This window comes from Macaca mulatta, chromosome 1, assembly GCF_049350105.2.
Source record: "Macaca mulatta isolate MMU2019108-1 chromosome 1, T2T-MMU8v2.0, whole genome shotgun sequence".
Taxonomy (NCBI): Eukaryota; Metazoa; Chordata; class Mammalia; order Primates; family Cercopithecidae; genus Macaca; species Macaca mulatta.
In genome coordinates, this window is record NC_133406.1 from 149,013,946 (window position 1) to 149,038,709 (window position 24,764).

The window sequence follows — 24,764 nt, forward strand, 5'->3', positions numbered from 1 at the left end:
CACAGTGAGCGATAAACATTCACAAGCCAAGGAGAGGAACCCTACCAACACCTTAATCTTAGACTTGCAGCCCGTAGAATTGTGAGACAATAAATTTCAGTTGTTTAAGCCACTCAATCTGCCACTTTGTTATGGCAGCCTTAACAAATTAATACACTGAAAAGAACGATTTTACATAATATATAAAGAACTCTTATGTGTATAAGTAAATATTTTAAAAATGAGTACCCAATTGAACAGACACTTCAAAATAGAAGATATCCAAAAAGTCAAGAACATATTAAAGGGTATTTAACTTCATTAGACAATGTGAGAATGAAAATCTACAATGAAATATTGCTGTATCATTATTCAACCATCAAAAGGACTTAAGTGAAAAAGAAAATACCAAGCATTGATGAGGATATATAACAACTGTTACTCTTAATCACTAATATGATTATAGATTGCTACAACTACTTCAGAAAACTAGCAGTATTTATTAAAGCTTAGCATATGCATTCTATGATAGAGTAATTCCCCTGGCATATTATGTGATAGCGCAATTCTTCTTCTAGGTGTATACCAGATAGAAGTGTGTATATATGTTCACCAAAAGATGTATTTTGGAATGTTCATAGCAGTACTATCATATTAGCCCTAAAACAGAAACCAGCCAAAAGCTCATCAGCAGTTAGAGGGACAAATGAATTGTGGTATATTGAGCTAATAGAATTCTACAGGGGTCAGAAAACTTTCTTAAAAGGCCAGATAGTCAATGTTTTTGGTTTGCAGACTATAGATCTTTATAACTATGCAAGTCTGTCTTTGTAGGTCTTTGCAACCCAAAAGCAGCCATAGATAATATGTAAATGAATAGACATAGGTGTATTCCAGTAAAACTTTATTTACAAAAATAGATGGCTGGCCCATGGACTATAGTTTCCAACCCCTGCTATAGAGCAAGGAGATTGAATTAGCTATGACTACACACAACAATATGAATGAATATCACTAACATAAAGTAAAGCAAAAGAAGCCAGACACAAAAAGTAATACTGTATGCTCGAGCCCATGTATATAAATTGCAAAAATAAGCACTACTAACTCTCATGGTTTGAATTGTGTTTCACAAAAACATATGTTGATGTTCTAATCCCTGGTACCTGTGAATGTGATCTTATTTGCAATAGTTTGAAAACGTAATCAAGTTAACGTGGACCCTAATCCAATAGGACTGCATCCTAATCCAATATGACTGGTGTCCTTATATGAAAAGGCAAAAAGACACAGACACAGAGAAAAGTCCATATGAATACCGATACAGAGGAAAGACAGCCATGCAAAGACAGAGGCAGAGATTATAGTTCTGCTCCCACAAGCCAAGAAATGTCTAGAGCTATCAGAAATTGGAAGAGTCAAGGAAGGATCCTCCCCTAGAGGCTTCAGAGGGAGTATGGCTCTGCCAACAACTTTATTTCAGACTTTTAATGTTCAGAACTGTGAAAAAATAAATTTCTGTTGTTTTAAGCCACCCAGTGTGTGGTATTTTGTTATAGCAGCCCTAGAAAACTAATATACTAATCTGTGCTGTTAAAAGTCAAGATAAAGGTTACTCTTGACAGAGTTGACTAGAATAGGACAGAAAGATAGTTTCTAGGGGTGCTGATATTTCTCTGTTGTGGGTAGTACTGAACCCTATATATATTATTTCCTTATTAAGTCAAGAACTTTCACCTTTTCACTTAAAGGAAACACTTTACAGCTTCTCTTTGGCACATCCAAATTGCCAGCATCACTACTCTTGTGCTTTGGAGCCATTATTAAGTAAAGTAAGGATTACTTGAACACAAGTACTGTGATACCGTGACTGTCGATTTGATTATTGAGACAGCTACCAAGGGACTAAGGGGTGGTTAGCATATACAACCTGGATATGCTGGACAAAGGGATGATTCACATCCAGGACAGAATGAAGTGGGACAGCATGAGATTCTATCACGCTACTCAGAATGGTGTGCAGTTTAAAACTTACGAAATATTTAATTCTGAAAATTTTCATGTAATATTTTCAGACCAGAGTTGACCTTGTATAACTGAAACTGTGGAAAGTAAAATCATGGATGAAGGGGGCTACTGTATGTAGTCATCCAAATCTTAGGAACTTATGCACATCCCTATTGTACAATTCAATTTTTATATGTAAATGTATATATCCCTGGATAAAGATACACAATTATACCTTTAAACATAACATACATACACTATTTCTTAGTAACTGACACAATGACGGGTCAGTAGATTACTCTACTAAGGTTGTGACACCAAATTTGGGCCTTTTCAAAACAATCCAAATTTCACTTGTTCTAATCCCTTGACAGATGGTGTTATTAAATGATACAAACTGATATTTAGTTAAAAGAATATAATTGCTAAATGGCTATTTCCAAATATGCTTGCAAGCTGAACAAATGTTTCTATTTTGTTTATCATCAAATTATAGGACTATGTATAAAAACAAAAACATGCACCTTAGGGAATGTAAAATAATGGAAAATTCTTTTCATGCTTTCTACAACTTATTAGTCCGTTTCCATGCTGCTGATAAAGACATAACTGAGACTGGGTAATTTATAAAGAAAATGAGGTTTGTGGGGCTCACAGTTCCACGTGACTGGGGAGGCCTCAGAATCATGGCAGAAGGTGAAAGGCACGTCTTACATGGTGGCAGACGAGAGAATGAGAACCAGGCGAAAGGGGAAACCCCTTATAAAATCATCAGATCTTGTGAGACTTATTCACTACCACAAGAACAGTATGGGGAAAACTGCCCCCATGATTCACTTATCTCCCCCAGTTCCCTCCCACAACATGTGGGAATTATGGAAGCTGCAAATCAAGATGAGATTAGGGTGGGGACACAGCCAAACCATATCAAACTTTTTGAAAACGTTCTGTTAGCTGCAATTTCTCACATATGGTTATAGTTTCAAGAGGTAAAATTCTTGTACAATTTGAGGAAGAACATTTTTGTTATTTTTAGTATATGGCAATGTGAAATATGTTTTTAAGTTGTAAAAACAAAAATTAAAAAATGTTCAGGCCTGCTCTTAGTATATGAAAATTAGACATTCAAACTTCTTATCTTTTAAATGCATTCTAAATAAGAGCTATAGGCTTTGCTTAATTTAAAGAAAATCTATTTGACATTAATAAATTTATCTTCATTTGCAGTGTTACTCAGAATATGAAAATTTAATGTCTTGGGACTGGGCGCAGTGGCTCACACCTGTAATCCCAACACTTTGGGAGGCCGAGGCAGGCGGATCACCTGAGGTCAGGAGTGCGAGACTAGCCTGGCCAATGTGATGAAACCCCATCTCTACTAAAAATACACAAATTAGTTGGGCATGGTGGCAGACACCTGTAATACCAGCTATTCGGGAGGCTGAGGCAGGAGAATTGCTTGAGCCTGGGAGGTGGAGGTTGCAGTGAGCCGAGACTGTGCCACTGCACTCTAGCCTGGGCAACCAGTTCAAAACTCTATCTCAAAATAATAATAATAATAATAATAATAATAATAATAATAATGTAGTTGAATGAATACAAGGATAAAGCCAATCCTCAGGCACATTGTGTGTACATTTAAATACTAGTCAAAAGGCAGTCTACTTTTCTTTATATTGTTTAGTGTGTATGTGCATTAAGTTGCAAAATCAAGGACTCCAGTTTAGTGTATTTCTTTTCTTCATAAATAAATAACAAAATGATAGTCAAATATTTGACAGAAAAATGAAAAGGAGACTCATCATTAAAAATAAAACCATGAAGTGCATAAATCTATGATTAGCATAAATGGAGAACTGCAAAAGTCAAAGTAATATTTAAAAGATACTCCAGTAGCTTCTGCACAGTCCAGATTATTTGAATTTATAATTAGAAAGTTACACTAAGTGTGTCAGAGATTCTTGTTATTTTCTATTTATTGTCTCGACTTTTTTTTTTAAAGAAGTGACCCTTGCCCCACCACCTGTTAATGACCCTGTTAAAGTAATTTTAAGTATTTTCTTTCAATACATAAAACTATGAAATATTTGCATCTCAGATTATGACAGTGATGGAATATGAAATCTGCTATCTTTAGAGTATACTTAAGAGTAGAGCTTAGGCTGGGTGCAGTGACTCACACCTGTAGTCTCAGCACTTTGGGAGGCCAAGGTGGTTGTACTGCTTGAGCTTACAGGTTCAAGACCAGCCTGGGCAACATGGTTGGTCTCTACAAACCCTGTCTCTACAAAAACTACAAAAATTAGCTGGGTGTGGTGGTGCACGCCTGTAGTTCCAGCTACTGAGGGGGCTGAGATGGGAGAATCGCTTGAGCCTGGGAGGCTGAAGTTTCAGTGAGCTGAGATGGTGCTACTGCACTCCTGCCTGGGTGATACAGCCAGACTTTTTCTCAAAAGAGAAGATACAGCTTAGATTAATTTTTTTCTGAGAACCTTATCTTTCTAATTACCAATATCTGTAAGCTTATATTTGCTAATAAGACAAATTCAGAAAATTCTCAGGAGGTAGGGAGAGCGGCAGAGTAGAGGGGAGCACTTTTATTTTCGAAGTACCATGTGTAACAAAAATACAGCAAAAAGATTTCATCAGGTAGTATCCATTTGCTAGTATTATATAAACAAACAAACAAAACTTGCATACAGTCCTCATTCCTGAAAAGACTTGCCAACTTTGCCTTGAAATTTTTGGGAGCCGTCAGAATCTCTCCTTAGATTCCCAGATCGTAGTTGTTGCCACTGGGAGCAAATGTGCGTAGTTATTGTGCACCACCTTGTGGCAGCGTTGAGACATCCTTCTTTTTCAGAAGTTCTTTAGTATGTAAGAGACAAAGGCAACTCTTTATTGCTCAATTTAAAACAGGAACTTGCAAAGCTTTTCTTCCTAGTCTTCCCACCTCAAAACAATAGGTTCCTTCTCCAAATAACTTAAATGAATCATTTGGGAGAGCTGAAGCAACTGGTACAACTAGAGAGAGTTGTTGATAGATCAGGCTCTGGAATTAGACTACCTTGAATTAGAATCTCACATTTGCTACTTACTAACAGCATAGTCTTGAGCATCTTACTTAACCTCTGTAAGAATTAATTTTCTCATATGCGAAATGGAGATATGGTAGGAACCTTATAGGCAGACAACCAAGGGTGACTAGACATTTGAGGAAAATGTAGAATGTGTGAAAGTCCAAAATAAGTAAATAGAAAATGGATGAAAGAGCAACAGGATAATTCAGGAATGTAATAAAACCTAATATAAAACTTTAGTAACCTCAGAGAAATTAAAGATTAAATTGCAACCACAAAACTGAATAGGATGCCATTTTAAAATAAAAAGAACCAGAGCAAGCACAGAGAAGCAAAAATTATGTTTGGAAAGAAAACTGGAGGGCTTGAAGATAAAGTCAATACCTTCTCACTGAAAGCAGAAAGTCAAGGAGACAGAAAATATAAGAGAAAAAGGAGGCAATTTAAGAGCCCAGAATCTAACTTATAAGTGTTCAAGAAAGAACAAATACATCAGAAGAAATAATTTGAGAAAACTTTTTAGAACTGAAGTGCGACAGAAATCTTCACATTAAAAAGGCTTACTTAATGCTAGTTAGGCTGAATGAAAGGTCTATATATAAAGCATAATTGCAGTATTTCAGAACATTGTGGATAAAGATAAAATTGTAAATGCTTACAAGGAACAAAAATAAAAAATTGCAATAGTCTTTTTGTGAGCAAAGTTGGATGCTAAAAATCAATTGATTTAAAATTCCACTTGTAAGCCAGGTGCAGTGGTTTGTGCCTGTAATCCCAGCTACTTGAAAGGATGAGAAAGCAGGATCGCTTGAGCCCAAGAGTTCAAGGCTGCGGTGAGCTGTGATCTCACACCTGCACTCCAGCCTGGGTGACAGAGTGAGACCCTGTCCCCAAAACTAGTAATAAAAAATAAAATTCCAAGGGAAAAATGATTTTCAACCTTGTGTTATATGCCCAGCTAAACTACTAAGTATGAAAGTAATATAAAGATACCTTAATACATTCAAAGATTCAGAAAATTTTATTCTCACACATCCTTTCTTAGGCAGTTGCTTGAAATTGAGCACCAGTAAAACAAGAAAGAAAAAGCCCAAGAATCCATTTGTAGTAGATTCAGCCCAGGAAATTAATGAAAGAAAGTTCAAAGGTGACAGTTATAGGACAGGGCTAGGTTGCATTAGGAGGCAGATAGAGGGTTCAAGGAAGGAGGCATCTATGAGGGAAAAATAAATGGGTGAGGTATTTCCATGTATTTGTTTTTACCCTTGAACTATTGCGTGAACTTAAAGAAACAAGGTGGATATTGCTAGAATAAAAGGAAGGCTGCAAAACTTCAGGGGAAGCAATATGCTGCTTGAGAAAGAAAACCACTCCACTTGACTCTGCGTTAAAAATATTTTTACCTTCTGTATATCTCTCAAATCAGTCTATTCTCTGTAACTCTACCTCCACCACCACTCTGGAGTTACCATCATTTCTGCTTAGACTTCTACTGGTTTTCTTGCATCCTTTCTGTCTTATCTCAAATCTGTTCTCCATATTACATTCTATACAGTGATGTTTTTCAAAATGCAAATCTGATTATGCCCCCTCTTTGACTAAAACACTTCAGTGGCTTCCCATAGCTCTTCGAATCTAAATCATTAGCATCCCCTAGAAGGTTCTATATGGTTACATGGTCAGCCAGTCCCTAAGCAGCAATGCAGTGGTAGCTGCTATGTAGTCTTGCCTCACTTTTGTAGATTTGGCTGGTAAGGACACCCTGATGGATTTAAACAGTTTTATTACTTACACAGATGGCAAAGCAAGATCAGCATGGTATTAGCTGCTTATATCCCCAATTCCACAGGATGATACCAAACTAGAGGGGTCAGATGACAGACAACATGAGTGGTGAGTTGCTTTGTTTTTGAGAAGTGAACTCTAGGCTGCAGCTAAGCAGTTTTATCCGAAAGGGACAAAGTGGAAAGTTCCATGCCTTAGTGGAATCAGGGAGGCAGATGAGAAACTGCCTCATGGCAAGTCTTCTGCAAGATCGGGGGTTTTCTGCAAGGTATGTAGCAAATGTGAAATGGCCTTTGGTAGCTCCTCACAAGACTGCCTATCTTGCCATTTTTAAGGATGATCACAGGGCATTCTGCCAACAGTCGAGTCTTACCTACATGGCCTATATGGAGACATGCAATTGCCATGGTGCCATGGTGGAACTGTTCCCCTGCTAACACAGGCTGCCTTTACTACCACTATAGTCTTATCTTATGTACTTTCTCATATTTGCTAGCATCAGTCATACTGACCTTTCAGTTTCTCCAATGTGCCATGCTTTTCCTTGTCATAGAGCTTTAGCATATGCTGTGCCCTCTGCCTGAACCCCACTTTCTCCTCACTCTTTGCCTTCTTAACTTCCCTTCTTTCTTTGGTACTCAGCCCAACGATCCTGACCAGAACAGCTCCACCTCTTATCGCATAGCATGATGTACCTCTCCTTCACAGCATTCAGAACAATTTTAGTTTTAAATTTATTTGTATAATCTTGAATTGATGTAATAGTAGAGATAGTGGGGATAATACATACATTAATATATTTATCGCCTAATTGTCAAATGTTTTTACATACTTAATTACATTTTATTTTTACATCTCAGTGAGATAAACAGAACAGATATTATTTAAAATCTTTTTTCCTAAATAAGAGCCTATATTAGAGCTCATTTTAAATTCTATTTTAGTGTTCCCTGTACTTCACCACTATGTTTTTTCTGTAAATACATTAAATGTAATGCAGCATACAGTAAGCAAGAGGCACAGAAAAAATGTCACAGGGGCCCAAAGGAGAGGGAAATCAGATCAGGTCATCACCATAGACCTCCAACACAGAGGTCCCATTTGAGTCAGACTTGAATTTGGTAGGCAGCTGTTGGGCAAGGAAGTGAGGGTCTTCTAAGACAAGAGATAATATCAAAGCTACAGTTATAGAAAGGCATGGGACTATTTGAAGAATGGCAGTTGAATGTGTTTTGATGGATGTAGGGTCCCAGGAAGGGAAGCTGGAATTGGATCGTGCAGGGCCTTGAAGATGGAATTGATTTTGTTTGCAGTAGGAAGTAACTTACGTTTCTAAGTGGGCAAATTGATCTGATCAGCATTGAACTTTAAGCATTAAAGAAGCAACAATGTGTAGAATAAATTGTAGCATGGAGGATTGGATTCAAAGAAACCAGTTTTTATCTAAGTGAGAGGTAACAGGATCATGACTTGGGACAAAACACCTGAAGCAGTAAGTCATGACACACCTTACAAAGTTTAATGTCAAAGCCTTTCAGTCAGTGCCTAAGAGGAACACACTTGTGTTTGAGGAACGTTAGATCTATTTAATGTACTGCAGCAAAGGAGAGATCCATAGCAACAGAACTGTGGGTCATCTCAGGGAGCCGGGAGGATTTTCTTCTTATAGGATTTCAGAATCTTATTATAGGATTTCAGCTTGTGCTGGGTGACTCTTGGGAAGGTGTAGGGAAAGCAGAGGTCAGTTCTAGATTGGATGCCCTCAGGAAGTGAGATATTGGGTATTTTGGTACATTTTATTTTGGAAGTGAGAGGATTTAAAAAATAGTAGTCATCTGTGATAGCCAGAAGAGGGGGATGTTTCATTATTTTTACGGTTCTTGAGGGTTCTTTTCTCTAGTTTCAGAAATACTTACATGGTAGTCTTCTCTCTGTCTTCTTCTACTATGGTCACAGAGTGGCCTTATCTGGGTATTTATATTCTCACAATTGTTTGCTCAATTGGAAATACTGTGGTTTAGCTGTCAGCTACCAGCCGCCAGGTGTTTTTACTTCATCAGTACCCAATACATTGATCTGTTCAGCCCCAAGGACCAGCCATTGCCTCCTATGTTGAGCAGCCTCATCCATTTCCCTAGGCTGCAATATGTATATTATCACTGTCTAGATATGCCATGACTTGGAAAAGCTTGATTGAACAATGGTACCGAAAATGAAGAGTAAAGGACCAACAAATGTTGTAAAGGTTTTCAAGCTCTCCACTATCTCCAACATTTCTGGGTCATTTAAAATCTATGCTCCAGCAAAAATAAACTGATTTCACCTCTTACAGTCTGTGATTTGTTGCCTTTGGGTATTATGCCCTCCATCTGGAATATCTCTTCCTTTGGTCTCATTCTCATGTTCATATTTCTGTCTGTCCTTCAAGGACCAGTTCAAACATCTCTCTCCTTCCCTGTGCTACTAGTGAGAGCTAAGATCAAGAAAAAGCTGATTTAAAATATAATAAATGAAGAATAAATTATATATTTGGATATATTAATTCTAACTTAGAAGAGTCAAGATGGAAACAATCTCTCTTTTCTGTGAATTCATACAGCAAATTTATTAGATCCCTAAAGCATTTATTTCTAATATTTATTAAATATGTATTACATCCTGTTTACTAACTTCTGTTAGCAGTACCATCAAAATGCCATGACGTTTTCTTCTTTCCAGGTTATTCAGGCTTAAGTACAAAGCAGCAGAAGTGTTTTTAAACTCCACCCTCATTCTTACCTCATTTAGTATATAAGTTACTGATATGTGGCCATATTTGGCCCTATTTTATATATATATAATATATGTTGTATATATACACACACATATAAAATATATACCATGGAGGTTGAGAGTATTAAATTATATATATAGTATTAGATTATATAGACATATATATAGACTATATGGACATATATATATAGACACACACATCTATATATGTAGACACACACACAGACACATATATATATAGACACACACACACACACACCAGGGAGGTCATACACACACACCAGGGAGGTCGAGAGAAGCTTGTAGGTGGCTCGATGTTTCTTGTTGGGACTAATAGTGGGGCAGGGACTAACTTATCAAAAATATGTTTTAAAAATTACCAGGCGTGGTGGTAAGTGCCTGTAGTCCCAGTTACTTGGAAGGCTGAAACAGGAGGATCTCTTGAGCCCAGGAGATTGAGGCTGTAGTACTAATTATGGTGCCCTGTGAATAGCCACGGCACTCCAGCCTAGGCAACATAGCAAGACCCCATCTCTTTATTAAAAAAGAAATTACATGGATTACAAAACACTTAAGGAAATATACAAATGAATATTTTTGTATTGTCTGAAAGGAAGGAAACTGGATAAAAATTAATTATATTAAATTAACAATAATAAATGCAGTGACAAATAGGTTTGTTTTTCCTATATTAATTTAGGAATGACTGCCAGCAAAAAACTTGGGAACCGAGAATGCAATCATCCTTGTAAAAGTAAACATACATGTGGACATGACTGCTGTGAGTTCCTCAAAACAAGTTTATTTCAAGTGTTCAAAATTGAAAGGTTTTTGGTGGATGGTAATGATATCCTAATTATCTATGTATGATATTTATAGTATGCAATGTAATAACTCGATTTTCTCTCTTTTGTGGGCAACATGAAAAAAATAAATACTAGATTTGAAATTTTAAAGAAATTTGACTTTATAAGAATAAGATCTGAAGTTTAACCTAAAGAATCTGAAGTTTCTTTTCATAGGTAAAATTGGAGTTACACAGAAGTCAGAAATTAAAGAGTCAACAATTTCTTCATATTTATCTGATTTAAGAAACAGGAATGCTGTTTCATCTGTTCCTCCAGTTAAACGTCTGAAGGTTAATTTTAATAATATTTTTCCCTTTGTTCTGTAATTAAATGTATATAAATATTCTTTATTCTGTCTATCAATTAGGTAGGTATCCACAGTGTACTTTAGAATTACTTGTGGGCTTGACTAAGAATATTACCATTATTCATAGTCCTTCTTCTCTTCTTTCTTCCTTCCTTTTTTCTAAATCTTTCTTCTTTCCTTTCATCTTCATTGAGCACCAAGAATATGCCAAAGTGCTAAGATATAGTGATGAATAATACAGTATTATTCCGAATCATAGAATTTGTAGTTGAGTGAGGAATACAAATAAGTCAATATGCTTTTTTAGTGTAGTGTGATGAGTGATTCTGTGACAGAAGTACAACACACTTAAGTTTAGATAGAAAATGTACTCAATCAACATTTGATGGACCAAGAAAGGATTCCTAATAGATGTGATTGAGACCTGAAGGATAAGCCAAGGATGGAGGGGCAGGCACCAGAATTATAGTAGGAAGGGATAGCTCAATATTCCAGGAATAAAGATTATACAAAGGTCCAGAGATAGTAAAGAGAGAGAGAGAGAGATCTTTAAAGAAACTCTTTCTCAGTAACACAGTATGTCTAGAGTTCAATTTCAAGTAAAGGAATAGAGAGAGATGAGGCTGAAGAGGCAAGTAGGAGCTAGATCATGCAGACCTTTTTGCTAGTTTAAGGAATTAGACTTTATCATGAAAGTACTGAGAAGCCAATGAAAGGTTTTAACAGTGACATGATCAAAATTGTATTTTATAAAGGTCACTCTGACTGCAATGTAGAAAAGGGATTAAAGGATGATAGAATAGGAACAAAGGGACTCATTAGGTGGTTTTTACAATAATCTAAGCAAAATAATGGCCTAGTTTAGGGTAGTGGCAATAGCAATGGAGAGAAGTGACTAGGTTAAATTATTTTTCAGAGGTAGAATCGCTACCTTGCTACTTCATTGGTTATAAGAGACAAAGTAGAAGGAGCAGTCAAAAATGATGCCCAGCTTTCTGGCATTAGCAACTGGGAGAAAAGTAGGGGCTCGTTCGGGTAGATATTCTGAAGGAAAAGCAAGTTTGCCGGAATAGAGGACAGGATAAGTTCAACTTGGGAAACACTGAATTTAGAGGGCCTGCAAGATATCTAGATAAAGATGTCCTACAGACAGTTGGATATAACTGTTTGAAAATCAGGAGAGAGAGCTGAGCTAGAAGTAGAAATTTGAGAGTCATTCACATGTAGATGACAATTGAAGCCACAGGAATAAATGAGATCTTTGATTGAGAAAGTGTAGTGTAAGAAGAGACCTAGTGAAGAACCATGAAGAATGCCAACATTTAGGCCGGACGTAGTGGCTCACGCCTGTAATCCCAGCACTTTGGGAGGCCGAGGCGGGTGGATCACAAGGTCAGAAGTCCGAGACCAGCCTGGCCAACATAGTGAAACCCCGTATCTACTAAAAATACAAAAATTAGCCAGGCGTGGTGGCAGGTGCCTGTAATCCCAGCTACTCAGGAGGCTGAGGCAGAGAATTGGTTAAACCCGGGAGGCAGAGGTTGCAGTGAGCTGAGATTATACCACTGCAGTCCGGCCTAGGTGAAAGAATAAAACTCCATCTCAAAAAAAAAAAAAAAAAAAAAAAAAAGCCAACATTTAAGAAGGACCTGAGTGAAATATTCAAGTCAAGAACTAACCTGAGTTTCTCCTAATTCATTGATTTGGGGACTTTATGTACCAGCAGGAGTTTTGTTGTTGGGCTCATTTGTTAAAGTTATTGATGTGAAACTGCTAGTTGAACTTATTTTTGTTTCTTTAATAGATACAGATGAATAAATCTCAAAGTGTGGACCTTAAAGAGTTTGGTTTTACTCCAAAACCTTCCCTTCCTAGTATATCAAGGTATAAATATAATGTTAATATCTAAGGTAAAATATTTATCATAAACTCTGTTCCTGCAGGTAACCACTTATTCAGGGAAAGATAGTCACTGGCTACCATCAAGTCACAGTTATCGTTTAGTTCCATAATGAAGCAATAACATCATAATGGTTTCATTATCTTTAATACCCTAAATTTATTTAGAACTCTACAGTTATGAAATAACACTCATGAAATCATCTCTTCCCTAGGAAACTACCTCTCCTATGACGTTCCCTTAGATTCTCTCTTTATAGGGAATATAAACTAAGTGACAAGAGTATACTTTAAAAGTGGAAATGATGTTGGCATACAAAGTCTAACCTTTCCATTTAGAAGCTCAGTCCATGCTAATAATATCTCAGATTTATAATATGAAAATTGCACATTTGTGCATTATATTTTCTGACTTAAACAACAACATGGCCCATAAAATGAGGTATTTTTTCCCCCATTGTTTAGATGGAAAAACTGAAGTTCATATTCCTACTTAGCAAGCAGAAGGCCTCAGATGGTAACTCAGTGTTCTTTTCCTGTATCCTGATGCCTACAGGACAATCATATATGTAATTTCCCTTGCAGATAAGGGCATTTTATATGCAGAAATGACATTCAATATATTTAACAACTAGTACAGAACAGGAACTGACTCATCAGAACAGATGCCAGCAGTACTTCTAGAGATCATGGCTTTTGTTATCTAACTAAGGGCATGTAAAGATGACTAAGTATTGGTCACTTCCATTAAATACCTATTTATTTGCCACCCAGGCAGGGTCCAGTTTATCATAGAAGTATTAAATGGATAAATCATTATTTTTATTTATATGAATAAATAGTTTTCAGGCTTAGATTTTCATTTTTTAACATTTTTATTGTTTTATCTTTATAAAGGTCAGAATATTTAAACATATCTGAATTACCTATAATGGAACAGTGGGATCAGCCTGAAATCTATGGAAAAGTTAGACAAGAACCATCTGAATATCAAGACAAAGGTAGATTACCATTGATACTTACTTGAGAGAGTAAATGGCTTATTATTACTTTGAATTGACAAGTAGTGTTATTGAAACACCAGCATCTGAAATTATTATAATTATTAACTTGGCAACATTTTTCTCTTAGATTACTGAATCATTTTCAAATTCTTGAGTCTGTTATTCAAATAGTCTTACTCTGTCATACATTTTTTAAAAATCTCTTTCCTACATAATGCTATTTTAATTTAAAGATACTATGAGGAAAATCTGAGCAAATAAGATATCCTTGGGTATATAAAGTATTAACATACTGAATGATTATGTTCATATCATTAGAATTATTTAAAATAATTGTATGTTTATAAAACTAGGAGAATCAGAGTATTTATCCAACTTACTCAAAGCCTGGATATCATTACAAAGTGGATAGGAACTATAAAATTTTATGTTTATAAAACTAGTCCAGTTTTACAAAATATCAGTGTGACCTTGGGTAAGTTATTTAATCTCTTTGGGCTTTAGTCTTATCTTTAAGATGAAGGTATTGAACCGGGTGACCTTTAATATCTCTCCAATTCTTAAAACTATGATTCTTACAGTTCTATGTTAGTATGAGGATATAACTTAGGTTGTGGCATATAGCTAGTTTGTAATCTAGATTTGCTTTTTTATTTGTGTCTGTCATTAAATTAATGAGATAATGCATATAAATTTGACACTGCCTGGTTCATCATTACTCTGGTTCCTGCAATTAATAGAGCATAATTTCCCTGAATAATGCTATTAATAGCCAGTCTGTTAAAACATGAGATAGTCCTATCCATTGAGTTATTTCTTCAAGTGGCTTTATGTAGAAATAGTAAGCTTGGGGTTTTCTGAAAATCATTTCATGTGTTTGGCATTGGTTTCTGTTGACATTCTTTTCTTCATGCTGCCGTTTTTTTTTTCATGTTGTAACTTTTTTTTCGTCTAGTCATAATTTAAGATTTTACAGAGGCAGAGGCTGGAGTCTTCACTGCCTCTTATGATACCATGGCAGCTATTAGGCCCAGCAATGATATCAAGAAAAGTTCCCTAATCTCACCTGGAGAATCAGAGCATTTATCCAACTTATTCAAAGCCTGGATATCATTACAAAGTGGATAGGAAGTATAAAATTGTCAACTTTCTTATATTTATCTTCGTTCAACACGTAGCCCTCTAACTTACTGCTTCCTTATCCTACTACTCTATTACTTGTCCTTCTGCACACAAGAGCTTATCTATCCTTCCCTCTGCTTACTTTTGTGTTCTATTTACATGGTTTTCCTCCTTTTCTTTCCCACTCACTATTCCAAATCCAATTTATATTATGATATTAAAGCCTCATCTAGATACTTTAACCCCCAATAATAACTGTATCCCTGTTTTATTGAGTGGGCTACTTTTTTTTTTTTTTTTAAAGGAGGAGCTGTATGGTATAGTAGTTAAGTTCACAGGATCTGAAAACAATCTGTCCAAGTCCTAGCTCTGACATTTGGTGTAACCTTTCATAATCTACTTAATCACTTTGTCTAAATTCCTCATCTGGTTATATTTTAGGGCTTTCGGGATTAAATGAGATAATGCATGAAAAGCTGTTATAGTTTCTGGTACTGTTAGTAATAATTAATTGAGTATGTTTATTATATTTTTCACGTATTAGTCTTTGGTGGCAAAACATACTTTAAATATATTCAAATACTGCTTTTGAGAATGTTTTTTAAAAAGCATAGCAGTTTTTATCTTCTGTATTCCAATTTCAAAAAGGGAAGAAGAAAAAATGTCAAAAATTATATAAGAAAGCATGTTGAATCATAAGACTTAAATTGGAAGGGACCTTGTGCAGTTTCTCATTTTATAGTGAAAGAAGCCAAGACTCCAAGAGATTAAATGACTGGCCCCAAAATTTCATATCTAATTAATGGAAAGACCAGAAATAGATTCCATGTCTTTTGAATCCCAGCCCAATGCCATTTCTATAAAATGAAATTGACTTTTAGTTATCAGTGGAGAATTGAAAATTGAACCGTAGTATATGAACTCTTTCAGCTTTTCGCCCCACCCCTCAACTATATATTTCCCTGTCTCTGCATCCATCTGTAACCATCTATTTGTCTTAAAAGAAAAATTATCTTTTCTTCCACTCGAGGCATATCTCTCCTCCTGTAATCTTAATTCTATTTAATCCTGCTTTCCCTGGGACTTTAGAAGATCATTATCCATCTCCTCTTTCCCATATTTTCATTGTTTCCTCTCCACTGTGTCTTTCCCTTTAGCATATAAATATGCTGAAGTCTCTTCCTTCTTCAGCTTCATGTCCTCATCTAGCTGGTCATGACTTTTTTTATTATAAATGATAACAATTCTACTCAAAATGACTTAAGCACAAGAAAAGGAACCAATTGTCTCAAGTAAACTGAAAAGTATCTGGCCTAATTCTGGCTAAATCAAGGCACTCATGCCTCTGGCTTTCTCTCAATCTTTTAGCTATGCCTGTTGCTACTTGGCTTTACTTTTTAAATAGGGTTTCTCACATGGCAGGTAGCCCCTAACTTTCATCTTAGCAGTTTAGCAGCCTCAGTGAAAAAAGGTAGACTTCCCTGTTAGGTTTGGCAGACCAGAACTCATTGTAAATGGCCTCATTTGAGTCATGTGTTTATCCCTTGATCAATCCCAGTAACCTGAGGATTGGGTCATTGTATACCTGTGGCCCCAGAGAAGGCAGGGCATCATGAAAAATGGCCTTACTAGGATCCAGTGGAATTGTAGAAGTAGTTTCTTCAAAGGAAAGGGAGGGTACTCCCACTAAAAGAAGGGAAAGCATACCAGGCAGACAAAAACCAGATTTCTAGAGTCCCTGTACCCTCTATCTCTTGCTTTGTCATCAAAACAAAAATTAATTGAAAGAGCAATTGACACTCAGTATGCTCATCACTTCCTTATACCCTAGTTCCTCTTTATTCATTAAAATTTGGGTTTTCTCTGTATCACTCCTTTGAAACTGTTTTTGTTCAGGCCATTTAGTGACTTTCTGAGTTCTGAATTCAGTGAACTGTTTTCAACTGTTAACTGTCTTTGACTTCTGTAGTATTTGATACTTCTGGTCTTTCCTTTCTTTTGGAAATCTCTCCTTTGATTTCGATTAAACCATTATATTGGTCTCCTGTTACTTCTTAGACTGCATGGGCTTTTCTTCCTGTTGATGTTGTAAAAGGATTCTTTTTTCTTTCTTTTTTCTTTTTATTCTTCTCACTTCAAAAACTTTTCCTATACAATATCACCCAAGCCTGTGTCTTTAATCACTGACTATGTTTTGATAATTTCTAAGTCTGTGTCTCCCATCTAGGTCTTTCTTTCTAACTCCAAATCCATCTGTATAATCACCTTCCTGGACATATCCACCTAACAGTTAACATATCAGACATGTCAGCATCTGAACTCTGTCTTCTTTGTACCTCACTCTGCACCTTCTCTTTTTTCCTTAGCTCAGTGAATGAGCTCTTTTCTTTGTTAAGCTGCTACAGGCAGAATGTCCTTCTAAACAGCTCACCGCACATGTAAATAACCACCAAATCTTAATTATTTTGCCTCCTGCACATCTCTCATATTTGTTATTTCCTCTCTATCTAGCTTAAGCATTCATTGTCTCTTATTTAATACAATAACTTACTTTTCTCTCTGCTTTCAGTCTTATTATCCTTCAATCCATAATATTCCAGGTGATCTAACGGACATATCTGGTTGTGTAAACCTTCTGTTGAAACATCTTCAATAGTTATCCTTTGCCAGTAAGAAAGAAAAACAAAACAAAAATCTCCTCAATATGGCAAATAAGCTTCAACATGATCTAGCATTTAATTACCTGTGCAGACACAGTGGATCCTTCCTTCTCCTACTTTGTGCTCCAGAAATCCTGAAAACTTACAGTTCTCCCAAAATTCTCGGTTCTCTCATATTGCTGTGTCTTTTTTTTTTTTTTTTTTTTTCTGCATTTACGTTCCTTTTATTACCAAGTAAGTGTAATTTTTTTAAAAACCTTCAACAAACCACAGAGTCTGGTTTTTACTGATTCAGGACTGGTTCTGTTACAGCCATTAAACCAAGATTACTCATAGCACAAAAATTTTTTTTCAGTCTGGTATTCAATACAGAAGTTAGAGCAATTATAAAACCAGTTCTTACATAGAGCAGCAGGTTCCTTGTGGAAAACACATTTCTACTTATCAAAAAATGACATTCTGTTGAGAGATATGAACATCATGTCCAAAATACCAACTCTCCTCCCAGAGAAAATTTGGAGGGAGCCCCTTTCTTCTCACATTGACAACCTCCAGATTTGAATTACTCATCAAAAGATTTATCACGATTAGACAAGTGCCAAAGATTCAGAGCATGGTATGGTGAATTCTAGCCATTCCTTCTTCAGTTTGAGACCTCTTAGATTCACATTTGTGCTGTGGCGGTAAATTTATGATCTACATAAACAAGAAGCTCATTTTTCTGCAATTTGTATATGGCCTTCATGCCAGAGATTATAGCATCTTTCTTTTTATGGTACTTTTGTTTTTTTTTTTCTTTTTTTTTTTAAATTTATTTATTATTATTATACTTTAAGTTGTAGGGTACATGTGCATAACGTGCAGGTTTGTTACATATGTATACTTGTGCCATGTTGCTGTGCTGCACCCATCAACTCGTCATTTACATCAGGTATAACTCCCAATGCAATCCCTCCCCCCTCCCCCCTCCCCCCTCCCCATGATAGGCCCCGGTGTGTGATGTTCCCCTTCCTGAGTCCGAGTGATCTCATTGTTCAGTTCCCACCCATGAGTGAGAACATGCTGTGTTTGGTTTTCTGTTCTTGTGATAGTTTGCTAAGAATGATGGATTCCAGCTGCATCCAAGTCCCTACAAAGGACTCAAACTCATCCTTTTTGATGGCTGCATAGTATTCCATGGTGTATATGTGCCACATTTTCTTAATCCAATCTGTCACTGATGGACATTTGGGTTGATTCCAAGTCTTTGCTATTGTGAATAGTGCTGCAATAAACATATGTGTGCATGTGTCTTTATAGCAGCATAATTTATAATCCTTTGGGTATATACCCAGTAATGGGATGGCTGGGTCATATGGTACATCTAGTTCTAGATCCTTGAGGAATCGCCATACTGTTTTCCATAATGGTTGAACTAGTTTACAATCCCACCAACAGTGTAAAAGTGTTCCTATTTCTCCACATCCTCTCCAGCACCTGTTGTTTCCTGACTTTTTAATGATCGCCATTCTAACTGCTGTGAGATGGTATCTCATTGTGGTTTTGATTTGCATTTCTCTGATGGCCAGTGATGATGAGCATTTTTTCATGTGTCTGTTGGCTATATGAATGTCTTCTTTTGAGAAATGTCTGTTCATATCCTTTGCCCACTTTTTGATGGGGTTGTTTGTTTTTTTCTTGTAAATTTGTTTGAGTTCTTTGTAGGTTCTGGATATTAGCCCTTTGTCAGATGAGTAGATTGCAAAAATTTTCTCCCATTCTGTAGGTTGCCTGTTCACTCTGATGGTAGTGTCTTTTGCTGTGCAGAAGCTCTTTAATGAGATCCCATTTGTCAATTATGGCTTTTGCTGCCGTTGCTTTTGGTGTTTTAGACATGAAGTCTTTGCCCATGCCTATGTCCTGAATGGTACTACCTAGGTTTTCCTCTAGGATTTTTATGGTATTAGGTCTAACATTTAAGTCTCTAATCCATCTTGAATTAATTTTCGTATAAGGAGTAAGGAAAGGATCCAGTTTCAGCTTTCTACTTATGGCTAGCCAATTTTCCCAGCACCATTTATTAAATAGGGAATCCTTTCCCCATTTCTTGTTTCTCTCAGGTTTGTCAAAGATCAAATGGCTGTAGATGTGTGGTATTATTTCTGAGGACTCTGTTCTGTTCCATTGGTCTATATCTCTGTTTTGATACCAGTACCATGCTGTTTTGGTTACTGTAGCCTTGTAGTATAGTTTGAAGTCAGGTAGCGTGATGCCTCCAGCTTTGTTCTTTTGACTTAGGATTGTCTTGGAGATGCAGGCTCTTTTTTGGTTCCATATGAACTTTAAAGCAGTTTTTTCCAATTCTGTGAAGAAACTCATTGGTAGCTTGATGGGGATGGCATTGAATCTATAAATTACCTTGGGCAGTATGGCCATTTTCACGATATTGATTCTTCCTATCCATGAGCATGGTATGTTCTTCCATTTGTTTGTGTCCTCTTTTATTTCACTGAGCAGTCGTTTGTAGTTCTCCTTGAAGAGGTCCTTTACATCCCTTGTAAGTTGGATTCCTAGGTATTTGATTCTCTTTGAAGCAATTGTGAATGGAAGTTCATTCCTGATTTGGCTCTCTGTTTGTCTGTTACTGGTGTATAAGAATGCTTGTGATTTTTGCACATTAATTTTGTATCCTGAGACTTTGCTGGAGTTGCTTATCAGCTTAAGGAGATTTTGGGCTGAGACAATGGGGTTTTCTAAATATACAATCATGTCATCTGCAAACAGGGACAATTTGACTTCTTCTTTTCCTAACTGAATACCCTTGATTTCTTTCTCTTGCCTGATTGCCCTAGCCAGAACTTCCAACACTATGTTGAATAGGAGTGGTGAGAGAGGGCATCCCTGTCTTGTGCCAGTTTTCAAAGGGAATTTTTCCAGTTTTTGCCCATTCAGTATGATATTGGCTGTGGGTTTGTCATAAATAGCTCTTATTATTTTGAGGTACGTTCCATCAATACCGAATTTATTGAGCGTTTTTAGCATGAAGGGCTGTTGAATTTTGTCAAAAGCCTTTTCTGCATCTATTGAGATAATCATGTGGTTCTTGTCTTTGGTTCTGTTTATATGCTGGATTATGTTTATTGATTTGCGAATGTTGAACCAGCCTTGCATCCCAGGGATGAAGCCCACTTGATCATGGTGGATAAGCTTTTTGATGTGTTGCTGAATCCGGTTTGCCAGTATTTTATTGAGGATTTTTGCATGGATGTTCATCAGGGATATTGGTCTAAAATTCTCTTTTTTTGTTATGTCTCTGCCAGGCTTTGGTATCAGGATGATGTTGGCCTCATAAAATGAGTTAGGGAGGATTTCCTCTTTTTCTATTGATTGGAATAGTTTCAGAAGGAATGGTACCAGCTCCTCCTTGTACCTCTGGTTGAATTCAGCTGTGAATCCGTCTGGTCCTGGACTTTTTTTGGTTGGTAGGCTATTAATTGTTGCCTCAATTTCAGAGCCTGCTATTGGTCTATTCAGGGATTCAACTTCTTCCTGGTTTAGTCTTGGAAGAGTGTAAGTGTCCAGGAAATTATCCATTTCTTCTAGGTTTTCCAGTTTATTTGCGTAGAGGTGTTTATAGTATTCTCTGATGGTAGTTTGTATTTCTGTGGGGTCGGTGGTGATATCCCCTTTATCATTTTTAATTGCGTCGATTTGATTCTTCTCTCTTTTCTTCTTTATTAGTCTTGCTAGTGGTCTGTCAATTTTGTTGATCTTTTCAAAAAACCAACTCCTGGATTCATTGATTTTTTGGAGGGTTTTTTGTGTCTCTATCTCCTTCAGTTCTGCTCTGATCTTAGTTATTTCTTGCCTTCTGCTAGCTTTCGAATGTGTTTGCTCTTGCTTCTCTAGTTCTTTTAATTGCGATGTTAGAGTGTCAATTTTAGATCTTTCCTGCTTTCTCTTGTGGGCATTTAGTGCTATAAATTTCCCTCTACACACTGCTTTAAATGTGTCCCAGAGATTCTGGTATGTTGTATCTTTGTTCTCATTGGTTTCAAAGAACATCTTTATTTCTGCCTTCATTTCGTGATGTACCCAGTAGTCATTCAGGAGCAGGTTGTTCAGTTTCCATGTAGTTGAGCGGTTTTTATTGAGTTTCTTAGTCCTGAGTTCTAGTTTGATTGCACTGTGGTCTGAGAGACAGTTTGTTATAATTTCTGTTCTTGTACATTTGCTGAGGAGTGCTGTGTCTTTTACCTGGTGTTTTCCCTTCATGGCATAGGTTCCCTGTCCTCTTGCCCTGCCTCACAACCACAGCTCTATCAAGCTGAAATTTCAACTACTCTTCCTTCATATGCTATCACCTCAGGAGTCTGTCTGTCATGTGGTATCACCTTAGAAGAGTATGTCTCACTTCCATTGCAGGTTTAGATCCTCCTTCCTCTGCATTCCCATTGCACTCTGTACAAACTTCCATTTTTAGTACATATATACATTGTGTGTCTCAGTGTGTGCAAATCAACATACAAAAGTAGAATAATATAAACTGTAGTTATAGGTACAGTTGAAGAATAAAGAAGGGTTTGGACAGGTGAAGAAATTGATGGAGGATATTTAAAGTGGAGGAAACTCAGTGATATGCTGGAGCAAGTTTATACTGACTTATGAGAGATGATTATTAAAGTTTCAAGAATCTTTCAGCCATTATTAAAAATTTAATTACATAAAGTTTCAATTAAATTGTTAAAAACAAAGGCAAAAATACTCAAAACTCATCACTTTCTAATTGTTCTACTGCATTTTACTGTTATCTGTGTTCTTGAGGTTATTTATCTATATGGTAGAAATACTATATAATAGGGTGCTGTTGTGCATTTTTTCCCAATTTCTTCTTTAATTATGTTACATTAATAGCTTGAAATGAGTTATGGTGGGAACATTTATACCATAGGAATCAGCAAACACTACCAATCTGGGTTTGATTTATTGTTTTGCTTATTTTTTAGACTTCAGAAAGTGAGGGATACAATTTTAATAGTGTAGATTAAACAAACGTGTGTTGTTATTGTAGCCATTACGTTGTGAATAACACAAAAAATTGAGAGAATATTCTTCTAGTATTTGAAAATTACTGTCTAATTCAGGAAAGAAGTTACTTAAGTCAATGGTGAATGAGTTAAATCCCAACAGATGTCTTTGTTGTTTTATGAATACTTTCATCTTACTTGTTAGAGTCAACAAAAATATCAAACAACATTCACATGAGAGCTACATTCATTCATCACTTGCAACCATAGGTTGACTACAGATAAAAGAGTGGCAAAACTTAATGAAAACATTCAATGAGAATCAATTAGATATATGGAATTTGCATTTAAGCATATCATATATGTTGTTGTTATTGTAAAGTGTGTGCTGTATAGCTTTTACATCAGTAAAGTTTATAATAAACATATATGTATACATATTCATATGCTTTTTGTAGAGGTAGCTGTTAAATATTTATTAGCACAATACTGTGTAAAACCATGCAACTAAAGGCATTTAGCCCCCCATTACAAGTTTTTGAGGTAGATACTGTTGTTGCCTTATTTTGCAGAATCAGGAAGTTTGAATTACTGTCTAAGACCATACAACTAATAGAGAGGTGGAATTTTCACTTAGGTAGTTTGGCTCTAAATCCAGCCTGTAAACAATGAATAACAGAGGATTTTTTAGCAGGAGAAAAATAAATATTATTTATTTTGGACAAATATCTTTTATAACAATACCGAAAATTAACTTTAGGGAGAAGATATGGAGGAGGAAGACCATTTTAGAAACTATTATTATCCAATCTTGGAGTAGAGTTATTCTAATATGGGAATTAAGAGGAAAAATTAATTGCCTAAAAAATTTATTGAAACTTAAATTTAGTGCAACTTAATACAGTTAATAGAATTGGCTGAATGCAGTATTCAACAATGCTTGACACAATGCTTTTGAAAACTATTACTCAAGAACTCTGTTTAGTAGTTGAAAGATGTGTTTGATATATCAATAGACTACAATGCTTGTGGTTTAAAAAGTACCTATAGTCTTTTATACATACACATAACAGATTTTTCTAGATATAACTATTCTACAACTTCAAATGAGAAAGTCTCTCAAACAGTGTTCTTCAACAGAAGTCTCAATATATCTGGAAACCAAAATTTGACAGATGCAGATAAAAGCAATTCTCTATTTTCAGAAGTTTTGAATGTGAACTTTGAATTGGGAAATGAAGTTCGGGATGATTTTGATGAGGAAAACTTAGAAGTTACTAGCTTTTCAACTGATACTGAGAAGACAAAAATATCAGGTAAAATCATACTTAGCATGGAATCATTTCATTAGAAATTCTTTGAATATTTTTCATTTCAGCTCCTGGAACTAGGTTTCTTTGCCTTTGTTGTGTGTGCTTGTTTAGTTAGATTTGGTTTGTTGAGATTGTAATTTTTAGCAAAACTGAAAATGTGACCCTTCTACACAGAACATTTCCCCCCTAAGGGAAGAGATGAAGGTTATTCCATGATGATAATGTAGCAAATTAGCACTTTCTATTCTATTGCTCCTATCTCTTGTAAAAGTAAATTCAAATTGTTTATTCAATATTCTCTCATGGAACAGACTATTTTGCTCTCCCTTGTAAGATCGCAAATGGTCTGCTAATATTTGTGAAGGACAAAAAAAATCCATTTTTAAAGCTATTCATCTGTTTGCAAAGAAAATAACTTTTATTTCTAGTTGAAATATGGACTTTTCAGCTTGAAGTAAATAAATAAGTAAATAGGAAAGAAAGGATTAGTTTGTCCTATACTAGAAATTCTATTTAAATCATATACAACCCCAAAATAATGAGGCTTATTAGCTCTTTGAGTGAAAGGCAAATTTACTGTATGTCACTAAAACAGAGAATTGAAAATCTTGGCAAGCATATGACAAGATAGCAATGGAGATACTGTCTCCCATTAGGGCTGACAGAAAGAAATCAGTCCCTCAGCCTTCTCAGTGCAGACTGGTATTCCCACAATTATAGATACCTCTTACTATAACCCACCTCATGTTTTTAAAAGAATATTTCAAAGGGAAGCAGTTAGAAGTTGAAATGTTATTGTTTCGGGGGCCTTAGAATTACTTGGATAACTAATACTGCTTCTGAAAAGAACAGGATTTGACCACCTTCACAGAATGGGCCAGGACAATCTCCATGATGTGGGGTCATTAGGCACAATTTTGTATATCACTGGACGACTACTGTTTCCTACCTCGAGTTTAAATGTCATTGGGTACTGTAAGTT

The 24,764-nt window shown here is 36.0% G+C and overlaps 1 protein-coding gene across 1 annotated transcript in view; it reads left to right on the plus strand.

The window, feature by feature from the left end:
• HFM1 (helicase for meiosis 1) overlaps nucleotides 1-24,764 on the plus strand; it is a 130,897-nt gene that overhangs the window by 100,462 nt on the left and 5,671 nt on the right. Inside the window, exons 30-34 of the mRNA XM_015144702.3 lie at nucleotides 10,324-10,404; nucleotides 10,646-10,761; nucleotides 12,583-12,662; nucleotides 13,575-13,678; nucleotides 23,675-23,785. Of these exons, the coding sequence (XP_015000188.3) occupies nucleotides 10,324-10,404; nucleotides 10,646-10,761; nucleotides 12,583-12,662; nucleotides 13,575-13,678; nucleotides 23,675-23,785 (492 nt within the window). The remainder of the gene's footprint in view (nucleotides 1-10,323; nucleotides 10,405-10,645; nucleotides 10,762-12,582; nucleotides 12,663-13,574; nucleotides 13,679-23,674; nucleotides 23,786-24,764) is intronic.